At 46.5% G+C, this 12,919-nt stretch overlaps 1 protein-coding gene across 1 annotated transcript; it reads left to right on the top strand.

Annotated features, from left to right (window-relative positions):
* The first annotated feature begins 1,156 nt into the window (after positions 1-1,156).
* LOC120855639 (glutamate receptor ionotropic, NMDA 2A-like) lies at positions 1,157-3,001 on the top strand. Its single transcript, XM_040230185.1, has one exon. It carries the CDS (start codon positions 1,230-1,232, stop codon positions 1,737-1,739), a length of 510 nt encoding a protein of 169 aa, XP_040086119.1. The 5' UTR covers positions 1,157-1,229; the 3' UTR covers positions 1,740-3,001.
* Positions 3,002-12,919: the final 9,918 nt, after the last annotated feature.

Raw genomic sequence — 12,919 nt, 5'->3', positions numbered from 1 at the left:
AGTTCGCCCCAACTTCCCCTCGGCGCCAGGCAGCGCCTGGCCCGAGGGGCGCGCGCCTGAGCACGCGTGCCCGACGACGCTGGTATCTGCTGGCGGGCGCGGCCGTGCACCTGGCGCGGTCCATGTGTAGGCACTGGTGGAGGACGCGCGTGTGGACTCCCGATGGCCTTGGGCCCCTCTACTGCGGGCTTGCGGAGGTGCGCAGAAATGCACGCGTGCCTGTGAGGGTGCGCGGCCCACTGCCCACGAGCATCTAAGACTTGGTAACAGAATCTGAAGTGGGAAAGCCTGGGGTTGGGGATGGGCCAGTGCGGCACAGTTCACGTCGGTCCGAGAGCTTCTGGGGAGACAACCCACCCCGCCCAGCACCATGCACGTTCCTTGCCAGCTCCCACGCGTCGGCCCGCTGGGGGGGGGACGTGCCTCCCCTCCAGAATTCTGCATTGCACACGGCGTGCGAGAGAGATTGTGTGTATGTGCGTGTCCGAGCCTGTGTGTGCCCGCGTGCGGGTAGGGGGCGGGTCCTGGGGCTGCTGGCGGTTGCTTCCTGGCCCTTCTGCGCAAGGTGGGGCGGACCTTAAGTTTCCTCCAGGCACCCCGGATTCTCAGGCGCACGAGCGAGCGTCCTCAATTCCATGCTCTTGGGGCGGTCCCTGCTCGAGAGGTGCGGGGTCTAGCGTGGGTGCTGAGAGGCGCCAGGTGGGTGATGAATCCCCGTGGGTTCGCAGGGTGCGGGGCCAGTCAACTAGCCTTGCGCCGTTGCTCGGCCGCCTCCGCACACTGGGGCTGGTCGGTAGTTTGCGCCGGGTTCGCAGGGGGCGGGGTCGGTAACTTGGACTCGCGGGGGTGGGAGAGGGGTGGGTGGAGGGTTTGCTCCGTGCGCCTACGTCGGGGGCAGTCGCCAAGTGGTCCCACTTAGGGAGTGCGGTGGGAGATGTGGGTTGAGTCGAGGAGAGAGGAGGCTGAATGCGAAGGTGGGTTTGAGGACAGTTAAAGAGAATCAGCTCGGATTGGAGTTGTGGGCTGAGTTGCAGATGGGTCGAGGGACGTGGATGGCCAGGGGATGGGGAATGGAGTCAGAGACTCCAACAGCTCTCCCCGGGGATGGTTTCCGTACCTGGCTCCCAGAGCAAGGGGCTGGGTGGGTAAACCCCCTCCTCTAGAACCCTCGCGCACCGCCGCGGCGCTGACTCTTCCTCTCCACCTTGCAGGGACCGTAAGTGGCGAGTATGGGCAGACTGGGCTACTGGACCTTGCTGGTGCTGCCGGCCCTTCTGGTCTGGCGCGGTCCGGCGCAGGGCGCGGCGGCGGAGAAGGGTCCCCCGGCGCTGAACATCGCAGTGCTGCTGGGTCACAGCCACGACGTGACGGAGCGTGAACTGCGAAACCTGTGGGGCCCCGAGCAGGCGGCCGGGCTGCCCCTGGACGTGAACGTAGTAGCGCTGCTGATGAACCGCACGGATCCCAAGAGCCTCATCACGCACGTGTGTGACCTCATGTCAGGGGCGCGCATCCATGGCCTGGTGTTTGGGGATGACACCGACCAGGAGGCCGTGGCCCAGATGCTGGATTTTATCTCCTCACAGACTTTCATTCCCATCCTGGGCATCCACGGGGGCGCATCTATGATCATGGCTGACAAGGTAAGGCCGGGAGGCGACGGGCTGTCAGGACCCCAGCGCGCGCCAGTCATATGGCGGCCACTGCAAATTTTCGGGAGCCCCTGGCGTCCGTCTTAATCTGAAAGGGGGTTGTGGCCACCGACCCTGGGGAGAGCCAAGTCCTGCTTCTCCAACCTGGAATCGAATGGAAACGCCTTTTGGTTTGGTTCTGAAAGTGGGGGTACTCGGAGGCACCTTGGGTGCGCCAGGAAGAACTCAGTAAATGCAGAAGTAAAGGGGTGGTGGATTGCTTAGAGATGGCTAGGTGGTGCACAGAGGTGAGCCTGGGGGCAACTTGAAACAATAAGGTTTATATTCTTACAGTATCAGTTTTACCTGATTGTGTTGTGGCAAATGTCTATTTTTTCCCCTACTAAAAGCCATGGAAACTATTTTTAAAGGATCAAACGTGGGAATATTGTGGAATAAAATGCAAAGTTTTAGGTGAAACAGAAAAAGGCAGAAAAATGTCATGTTTCCACAGACTCTCTACAATTAGAGGAAGTGGGGTGGGAAGTCTGAGGAGCTCCGGGCTAAGGGCACACAGGTCTGTGTTTCTCCAAGGGAGTGGCTATGAGCGGAGAGAAGGGACTGCTGACCCAGAGCATGGTGGTGTTGGGTGTTCCTACTTGTTACCTGGGTGGGACTGCCCAGGGCTCTGAGGCCCTCAGATGGAGGGGTTGGCTCCCAAGGATGGGTTTTGATATCGGTAGTTGGAGAGTGTCCCAGTGAAGGAAAGGTGTCCAGATCTCATGGCTTAGAGTGGGAGGGAGGGTCTTTCTGTGGATCACCTGGGGGTGTTGGTGTGGAGAAGACGGGTCTGGAGATTTGAGTGAGATGTTCTGAGGGCCTGGTTTGAGAACTGTGCTGAAGTGCAGGTGGAAAAGAAGCAAGGTGAAGAATGAGAAAGAAGGGGAGGGTTGGTGTTTGTGGGTGCCCTGTGCTTCTATCTAAGCCCTGGAAGAGATATGGGGAGCTGTCAGGAAGGGAAGTGTGAATGTACTTGTGTGCTGTAGGTGCCCCCAGCCCCGAGACCTTTTTGGAGCGTGTTCCTTAGATAGCAGGAGACATCCCAATGGAGCCAGCAGACGTTTATCATAGCACGTTGCCTCTGATGCTCTCAAAGCACTTTTACATTCATCAAATCAAATACTGCTTCTGCCTCAGCAATTCCCACCAGCTCCTTTGGGAACCGTATTAATTCTTTCAGGTCTCCTGGGCTGCGGCACATTCTGTTGAAATACACAACTGATGCAGTATCTTATTAAACATTCCTTTTAAATGGTTTGCAACCTAGCAGAATTCCTATGTGTGATTGAGTATTTTCCCAGCCACCTCTCAGTTTTGCGCGGGGGGGGGGGGGGGCGGGGGGGGGGGGGTTCCTTTCTGGGATGAAAAAAGTAGGGAACAGCTGTGGCTTGCCACTGATATGTGGCCATTTCAGAACTGGAAAAGGTCTTCGAGTCTATTAGATCATCCTGTAACTTTCAGGTGAAGAGATTGAGGTTCAGGGCAATTAAAGACTTAGCTAAGACCACACGATACGTGATGGAACTAGATCTCTGGTTTTCTGGTCCTCTGGTTTCTGACGAATGCACAAAGGAGGAGAATAACAGCATTTCCTAGCAGGGTTTTGGAGTGTGATTTGGGCTTTAAATATCACCACTGATTCCTTCTCTCTTCTGAAGTTTTGACGGAGCAACATGCACTTAAACAGGAGCCATATTGAAAGTGAAATTTCTGTATCGACTAGGGCCCAGCACAATCAGTGGAGAAATACGGTAAAAGCTGAGTAGGAGAAGTGTTGCCAGATGTGGGGTTTGGGCTCTTACCTGACTTACCCATCTGACTATAGGCAAAGAAGCAGGAACAGAAGTGGGCTTATAGTTAGCATCCCCTTCATATGCAGTGACCCATCCATGTTTGGCTCTGACTTACTAGACCTAAGAGGGTATTAGGAAGGGAGTTTTGAGAAGTCCAGAGGATATGGGTGGAAGCATCTTCCCTTGCAGAATTAAACTGCCTTATGGGGATTGGACATGAGTGTGATCCCACTTAAAGAAGAAAAAGGACTTCAGGAAAGGGCAAGAGGAAAATGAGAAAGGACATTTTCAGAGATGTCAAGATGAGAAACTGATTTAAGAGGGGGTGGAGAGGAGAGGAATAAAAGGGTGCCTTGGCTTAAAAGTGGTGAAAGGAGTTGGATGGTCTTCATTACTGTTGGGGCTTTCCGAGTTGGTTTTGATGGCAGGAAATCAAAGAAGCCATGGGAAACATTAGGGTATATGTTGGGTCCCCTATGTGAGATGTGCAAGTGATGTTAAGAGGAGTGGGGCTGAGGAGTGGGATTTCGGGAAACCTGATTGTGTTAAAGGGAAGAGATCATCTGGGGTGTGAACAGCCCTTCCTTCCATTAGCAACACGTTGAGTTGGCTTGTGTCTTAACTGCCCATTTCTGTGGAGTTGCAGTCTGGCTCTGAAGAAGCAGTCATGGGCATCACCTTGTTCGGTTGGGTGTGCCCTTGGTCTTGTGGCCACAGAATCCGAGTCTCCCCAAACCACTGAGACCTCTCTGTCCCTCCGTAAGATGACATCATTTGGTAAAGCCCAGCACATACCTGTGTTGTTTGCACTTCTAAATTGGTAACATGATCCAGTCTCGGTGAATAAGAATGGCAATTAATTTGACTATCAATTAAATTGAGCCTCTCTCCCCAGTTCTTACCTTTTCCCCAATCTTCTTTACCCTTGGTGGGGGGTGGGGGGAGGAAAGAACAGAGCTTTGTAATAATTGAAATGTGTGAAGTGGCACATTTTTGTGGTTTAATTTAATTTAATTTACAATGGAGATATTAATTTTTGCTTCTATCACTGGGTGGTCTTGAAATATAATTAGAGGTGAAAATAATGGTGAATATTGATAGAGTTCTAACCTTACCTTGGTCTGGCCATTTTGTTCCCATGCACATGAAATACACTCTGGTTTTAGTAACAGCCCTAGTAAATCAAGCATACACACTGGACTTTTATGTTGCTGCTCAATGTCCTCACCTCCTCCCCTTGCCCCCTTATTCCTAACTGCTCCACCAGAGGGAAAAGGCAAGGCTTACATTTTAGCTACATCCATCCATGTCAGTTACTGCGTGGGTTTTGCTTTATATATTATTTCTATATATACTTTTTATCTCCTCTACTGGAGTGTAAGTTCCTTGAGGACAGATTTTTTTTAAGTGTTTATGTGTATATGTATATTTGAAATAATGATATTCCTCCTCCACAGACAGTTTATAAAAATAATGTCTTTTCATTACAGAGCACTTAGAAAGTGTATTAAAGTTTAAAGAAGAAAATAAAAATCTCTGTTTAAATCTTATCGCCAGGGGTAACCACTGTGGACTCTTGGATCTCTTTCGTTTTAAGCTCTATGTATTTAGTTATAAGGGCTTCCCTCGGAGCTCAGTCGGTAAAGAATCTGCCTGCAGTGCAGGAGACCTGGGTTCAGTTCCTGGGTCGGGAAGATCCCCTGGAGAAGGAAATGGCAACCCACTCCAGTATTCTTGCCTGGAGAATCCCACGGACAGAGGAGCCTGGCGGGCTACAGTCCACGGGGTCACAAGAGTCGGACACGACTGAGTGACTAACCCACCACCACCATTTAGTTGTAAGTTCAGGATTATATTGTGTGTGTATATTGTTCTGTTTATTGTACTTTGCATCCGGTGGACTTTCTTAGAAGATCCAGGGTTTTTGTTTATCCTGGAAGAATCTCAGCCATTATCTGTTGGATGTTACCTTTCTAACCTTCTCTTTCTCTTGTAGTCTCTCGATAATTTCTCTGTATCCGAAACATTTTTTTAAAGTTCTCTGTCTCTCTGTGCTGTGTTTGTACGGTGTTTCCTCAATTCTTTATTCTAGTTAACCAGCTCTCTTCATTTGCGTCTGGTATATTTTTTTGCCTATCTGTGGAGTCTTAAATTCCAACACTGATTCATTTTATTTCTAAGATACATAACGGCTTTCTGCTTTTGTTTTATTGAAACAATACCTTCTCATACCTTCCTGCTTTTGTTTTATTGAACCCTCTTCTCGCTGTGGGTGTAAATCTCTTCTGTCCCTTCGAGGATTTAAATAATACTTCTTATGAAGTCCTGCTCTGATTGCTCTAGCATCTTTTCTTCTTCCCGTGTGAACTCTTCTGTTTTGTAGAGTTGGATCATTGGACATCCTCATATGTTCTCGAAGTTTTGTTTGTGAACTTATTGTCAAGTCAGTTTTATGGCTTCTTCTGCCCTGTGGCTATAAGCTGGTGTGCTTTTTAACCAGAGGTCTTGTCAACAGCTCAGCTCAGAGCTCTTTTTCTGCTCTGTACACTCTGTGGTGCAGGCTTGGGTCCTGGTCTCCTGTAGGTGCTCTCATCCTGGCCCCATTACACATGCAGGGACGTCCTTGTGGCTGTGACTCATGGTGGATGGTGCAGACATTTCGTCCCCATTCACGGTTAGCTGCATGGTTTGGGTCCAGCCCTGCCCCTCGTCCCCTTGGTAAATCTTGGGACCTCTGCTCCCATGCCTCATATCAGACTTGCTCCCCCATGCACTTTGATTCCTCCTGAAATTGTAGAGTCTCATCTTTTGATTCATTTATTTTTAGGGAGCACCTTCTATTTCTGATCTGTGATTCCCCTATTTTCAAGCAGCATTTTATAAATTTTGAGATATCTAAAGTTTGATCTATAAATTCTGTGTCTTAGGAGCAGAAGAGGGAGGCAGCTGAATGTGTTCTCTCTGATTTTGACCCAGTTATATTTCACAACCTGCTTTTATTTCTTTCAAACTTGATTGTGTAGTCTTGGAATTTTTCCTTATCATTAAATCGACTTCTCAAACATGATTTTAAATGGTGCAGAATGTTCTGTGTATACCACAATGATTTAAACTTTTCTTCTGTTTTTCCCACCTTTAGTAAGGTTGGTTTGTGCTCTGCATGTGTGTTCTTCTGGGCACCTTCCACTGATCTTTGCTCTTTGCCTTCGTTTCTGGGTAAATATATGGCAACTGAGTGAGTCAAGTCACTGGTTTGGATGCCAGCTTGCTGCAGTTTCTGGAAGAACTGACCATGCTGTGGGTCAGGGTTTTCCACCCAGTGTTTGTTCCCAAATGCTGACTGATTTCATGGGTGTATGCCAAGTCTCCTCTTCTCTCTAGTGGGCAGAGAATCACTAGCCATCCTGAAGATTAACAGAAGTTGAGGGCTTCCATATGAAAGGCCTCCATAGCTCTGCTGAGTAACAGCTCACCTGTAGGAGGCTGCTGCACTCGTAACCCGGCAGCTCCGAGTTTGGGTGGGAGTGATGAGCCTACCCATTAAACTCAGAAAGCTCCTGGAAAGGGCAGACACACACATCAGAAGGGCGATGGAGCCCACTCAGATCCTGCTGTAGAGACATCAGGTGGTTCCTGGGAGAGTGAGTGGGGAGCCCTATCTTCAGCCTTTTCCATGAGGCACGTCAGATGCAGTCATCACGCCTCCTCACAGAAGTCATGGAGAACCAGCCACCACCCCGAGAGGCACGGTGACCTTTCCATGGGGCCCGGGTGGGTGGGGGGTTCCCTGCTCATCACCTGGACCCTTGATAGATGTGGTCTGGCAGGGTTGGGGGAGTGTTCATCTTCTCTTTGGTAGCCTCACATGGGAAATGCTTCTCTAGGTAGAGTGAGAGGGAGACGGAAAGATAATGACAGAGAGAAAGAGTGTGGAAAATCTCGGATTTATAACAGGGGCTTGTTGGCTTCTGATAAGGCCATCATGAAAAGGAATGGTTATAATGTTACTAACTAGTGTGGTTTGTTCTAAGCTGCCCCTTAATTATTTAAATTTGAATTACTTGCCAACGTTTTAAAGTTAGGCAGTATCACATTGATTTTTTTTAAAATCCAAATTTCATGCTTCTTTGGGAAAATCAGAAGGCCTGGTAACGCTGGCCTTGCTTCTCCCCATAGTGACAGGTGGCTGGAGATGAATAGTGCCCCTCCCCCCTTAAATTGGAAAAGGAAATGGCAACCCACTCTAGTATTCTTGCCTGGAGAATCCCCATGGACAGAGGAGCCTGGTGGGCTACAATCCATGGGGTTGCAAAGAGTTGGATGTGACTGAGCACCCCCTTAAATGGGCCTGAAGCTTGTCCCACCTTCAGACTCCAGTTTGCCCACTTCACTCATGTATGTTACAGAGCTGGTCCTGAAGGCACTGGGGTTTGTGACCCCTGATATGATAAAGAAAGAAGCTGGCCTTTGTTAAGAGGGTTGCTTTCCTTCTCTCCCAGACTGCTCCTTGAGAGGTGGAAAATTGGAGGTATGCATGCAGCTGCATTGCTACGCTCACAGCTGCCACCCCTAATCCACTGTAGCATTTTGTCCTTTTTGACCACAAGCTCTAAGTTCTTCTCAACATGGTCCTCCAGGAAGCCACTACCAAGTTAGCTTGAGTTCGCTAACTACCAAGTTAGTTAACTTGAGTCAGAAGACCCCAGAATGCCCTAGACAAACAGTGTGAGCACCTACATTCCATTTCCAAATAGCAGTGTGACTTTGAGACAGTCTCTTCAGCTTTCTCTACCTCAGTTTCTCCTTCTGTAAAATGAAAGTTTAGGGAGCTAATATCTTTGAAAACCTCTTTCCAGCTCTGAAAATTTTATTGCCTTCGAGAAAAGGCTGGGAACAAGCATAACAAAATGTGAGCCGTGATTATCTTTGGGTGGTTTGTTCATGGGTGTTTTCATTTTTAAAAAATATCATTACAGCAAGGCTAATATGTTGAACTTTGAGTTGGATTGTCTGTGTTTAAATTCAGGTTCTGGGTGATCATGGGGAAGTTGCTTCATGTCTCTGAGCCTTAGTGTCTTCATCTTTAGGATGAGAACAGTAATAGTAAGTATCTGCTTCCTAGAGTTGTGCGATTTAAATGGGATAATAGATATAAAGTATGTAGCTTAGTGCTTGGCTCTTAATATATACTTCTTATAGGAATATTACTGTTATTGTGTCTATATTTTGTGGTTTTTATTTTTCTCCAAAGTACATGTATGTGCTTAGTCGCTCAGTCATGTCTGACTCTTTGCGATCCCTTGGACTGCAGCCCGCCAGGCTCCTCTGTCCTTGGGGATTCTCCAGGCAAGAATACTGGACGGGGTTGCTATGCCCTCCTCCAGGGGATCTTCCCAACCCAGGGATCGAACCCACTGCAGGCGGATTCTTTACCAATTGAACCACCAGGGAATCCCGTAGTACATGTGCTTTTTAATAACCAGAAGGGTTGTTATAATAAAATTATAATAATATTATAACAACCTGAAGGGTAATGTGGTGATAGGAGGCTATTCCCTGGGAGAAACTGGAAATGAGTCTCATAGAACTCTTAGAATGGGAGAGTCCAACATGAAACAATTCATAATTTCTAAACTGGGACAACCAGAAGCTTTCTTTGAGTTTTTAGGTTTCTATGAGCTTTATCTTGGCAAACTGAAGATTAAATGTGGCCAGTGTGAAAGTGACTGTTAGAGGTGACCTTTATGGTAAATAACTCCACCAATTGGAATACATATTTGCACTGGGCTTAGGGCTTTGGGTCTAGACATATGTGTGTGTGTATGTTAGTCACTCAGTCATGTTCAACTCTTTGCAACCCCGTGGACTGTAGCCCACCAGGCTCCTCTGTCCATGGAATTCTCCAGGCAAGAATACTGCAGTGGGTAGCCATTTCTTTCTCCAGGGGATGGTCCCGACCCAGGGATTGAACCTGGGTCTTCTGCATTGCAGGCGTATTCTTTATCATCTGGGCCACCAGGGAAGCCCGTGGACATATATAGTTTCTCATTTTCTTTCTGCCAAGAATTAAGCACCTCTGCGACAGCCTGAGGACACCTGGCCGCCCCGAAGATATTTGACTGAAGAATCCTTGTGATCTTATTCTTTTCCTCTTATTTTATTATCCTTTCAAGTTAATGCTTGTAAATCCAGTTGGTTTAGGGAAGGGGCTTAGAGTCAAGAGGGAATATAGATTTTGATGTTAATAATAGGGTTGCTTTAATTGAAATGATTTAAGATGTTGGATGATGGAATTAAAATTCAAAACAGTCTTTCCAGGTTGAAATGATACTTTCCAGGTTGAAATGATACCCATACTACAGACTGCACTGAAGGGTTTAAGGATGTACATTCTTGCAGGAGGAGGGAGATGTGACTTTCCAACTCACCTGAAATTGATTTTTGTAAGAGTCGTGAACCAGTGGACTGCCTGCTGATCTGGCTCATGGATGCATTAGTATTTTATTTCACCAGCATAGTATTTTTAAATGCTTGAATGTTAATGTCTTTGGACAAGGCATTCATTTTTAGGTTCCCTACAGCCCTCCTCGCTCCCTGTTATCTCACATCTAGTCAGATTCACACATTTATGTTAACTGCATGGTCTCTGCAAGCATTTGAAATTGTGATCCTCAATCACAGGATTTTTGTTTATTTCCTCATTTGTTTTGCCTTGACCAAGATACTCAGCAGGTCCCAAGAAGTGATAGGGTTCTTAAAAAAGTAAAGCCCACATCTCTAGAAATATAATGTTTAAATCAAGAGAGGTGATAGTTCTGTTATACCTTTTCTGTTGTTAGGAGTCCCTTCCGCTCCAAGTCGCAGAGTATTTGACCAGCTCTGGCTTAAACCATCAGGACATTTAGTTTTATTGTTTAACAAGGTGCCCCAGGTCTGGTTTAGTATCCCAGTAGCCCGTCGAGGGCTCAGCTCCTTCCATTCCTGTTTTGCCTTCCTCAGATGCTGGTTCACCTTGGCCACAAGACGGCTGCTTCTGTTCCGGCTGTCACATCTTCACATGCCAGCATTCATAAAAGGAAGAAAAGGGAGAGACATGAGACTTTATTCTGGGCCTTCTCTCTATCCTTTTAATAGAGCAGATGTCCTGTTACATTTCATTGGCCCAAACTGAGTCATATGCCATCTCTTGAACATCACTGATTGAAATTCATAATCAAAATTCTTCTCCAAGAGTGGATAATTGCCACTGGAGCAAAATTTTCTTCTGTTGGCAGAGGTGTAGGAGCAGTGGCTAGTTGGTTCACCTGATGCTGTCTTCAGCAACACTAATGCATCTGGAGACTTGACTTAGTTGGGGGGAGGGTAATATTTGAAGATGAATGTTTAAAAACTTCAGTATGTCCAGAGGAAGAGCCTCCAGGATTATGTAGTATCTAAATAATGTATGATGAGAGTCTCAATAAATATTTAGGAAAATTCAGCCTGGAGAAGATAAATCTCAGCGAGGGTAAGAGATATGTTCAAATACCCCATGGGCTCTTACAGAGTAGAAGGTTAAGTCTTAATTTTGTTGTTGTTGTTGTTCTGGGGACAGAACTGAGACCAGCGGGTGAAATTATAAGGTTGTTATGAAGAATAAGTTTTGGCAATCAGGTCTCTAATAGAAGACTGTGATATTTCATAGAATAATGTGTCTGTTGGACCTGACTGAGCCCAGAGTGACTGCCATCTGTCAGGGACACAACAGAGAGTCAGACTCACACTGGCAAGCTTGGACTGGATCACCTCCGAGGTCCTTCCTAACTCCTAGACTCTGCACCACTCAAGTTCTTGAATTTCTAAAAATCCCCAAATCCTGATACTTTAGGCCCCTGGGTTTGGCTGAAAACCAACATCCTCACTTTCTGTAAGTGGGTGAGTAATTCATTATAAATTTGCCTGGCATGGGGGAGGAATTTATGAACCCTGCATCATCACCCTAAATCCCCAGAGGACTTCACATCATTCGGAAGGGTAGATGATTTTTGAAAAGCAGAAAACCTATGTGTATATCGACTCACACACACACACACATATATAAATATGAACATAAGTAGGTCAGCTCGCATCATATTTACTAGTGGAAATGTTTTTGGCTGAGAAGTGCATCTACAGAAGACGACGTTTAGAGTAATTGCCAATGATCTCAAAAAGGGAAGTTTTTTGCAGTTCAGTTAATCATTATTTATTAAAGTATATTCCTGTTTGTGCGCATATTACTTTGGTAATACTTTGGTATATCCTAAAGAGACAGCCAGACCCCCCTCTGATGTTTCAGCTAGGAAATTATCCTTTGCTGTCTGTTGTACTCCCCTGTGTTTTGAACATTTGCTTATGGCAGAAACTGCTCTGGGTACTATTCCATTGTTTATCTCTTCCTCTGTTTTCCCCTTACACCTCCCAAGGAACAAACACAGCCTGCCCGACTCCTTCCAAATGCTTTGCCTTTCCATTCAAATTTTACAACTTTGCATATGATGGAAACGGGTATTTTTTTTTTGTAATTATTCATTTATTAGAAATAGGTACGCAGAAGCAGAGTAAAAAAAAAAAAAAATTCCAGAAAATACAATGCAGCATTCAGAGAAAGAATGTTTGCTTAATTAATGCACGATGCCCAGTTCTCTCCGTGGAGGTGACCCTGTTACCTATTCAAAGAGAAAACATGTTAATTAGGATGGTAGTTTGTTTCCCTTTGTGATTTTTGCTGAAGTTGATATGTTACAAGGATCTTTTTCCTTTTTTAAAATCTCACTGACTTGAAAGAGGTTAATCGTTTTCCATTGGTCCCCAACTGTGTCTGTTTTTTCCCACTCAAAATAAAAGCTCACGCTCAAATATAAGCTGACAATCACTGGCACCTCAAAGCTAGGCCTACCTACTCATCCCAGGGATTTAAGATTCTTTGGGGGTGATCTGGGGAGAGGAGGAGTCAGGATCACTTTATGGGCTAATGATAGCTACAGGCCCTTCCCCAGAGGAATATTCAGGAGCCTGCATCTGATACCATGTCAGTTTCAGGGGCACACAGACCCTCGGAAACCCATTAATAGCCTCCTTGGAATTGATTTATTCTTACTGGTTTATGAATATGTTCATTCTTCATTGAGCCTGTAAAACCTGGGCCCAAATGTTCTATAGATATATCTGTGATCAGATTATTTGCTTCCTTGCTATATAGCACAGAGAGCTCAGCTCAGTGCTCTGTGATGACCCCTCTAGAGGGGTGGGATGATGGGGTGAGAGGGGGGTCCAAGAGGGAGGGATATATGTATACATATCACTGATTCACCATGTTGCACAGCTAATACTAATAAACTAAACTAGTACAACATTGTAAAGCTACTATCTCCAATAAGAAAAATGCAGGGGTGTGCATGTGTGTGTGTATGTGCG

Source organism: Oryx dammah, unplaced genomic scaffold (assembly GCF_014754425.2).
Source record: "Oryx dammah isolate SB20612 unplaced genomic scaffold, SCBI_Odam_1.1 HiC_scaffold_2, whole genome shotgun sequence".
NCBI lineage: Eukaryota > Metazoa > Chordata > Mammalia > Artiodactyla > Bovidae > Oryx > Oryx dammah.
Note: the sequence above shows the minus strand (reverse complement) of the source record. Positions and strands in the feature narration are given on the sequence as shown.

Bases quoted from the DNA above. Each gene is read 5' to 3' on its own strand.
- LOC120855639 (XM_040230185.1), top strand. From the start codon at position 1,230: ATGGGCAGACTGGGCTACTGGACCTTGCTGGTGCTGCCGGCCCTTCTG.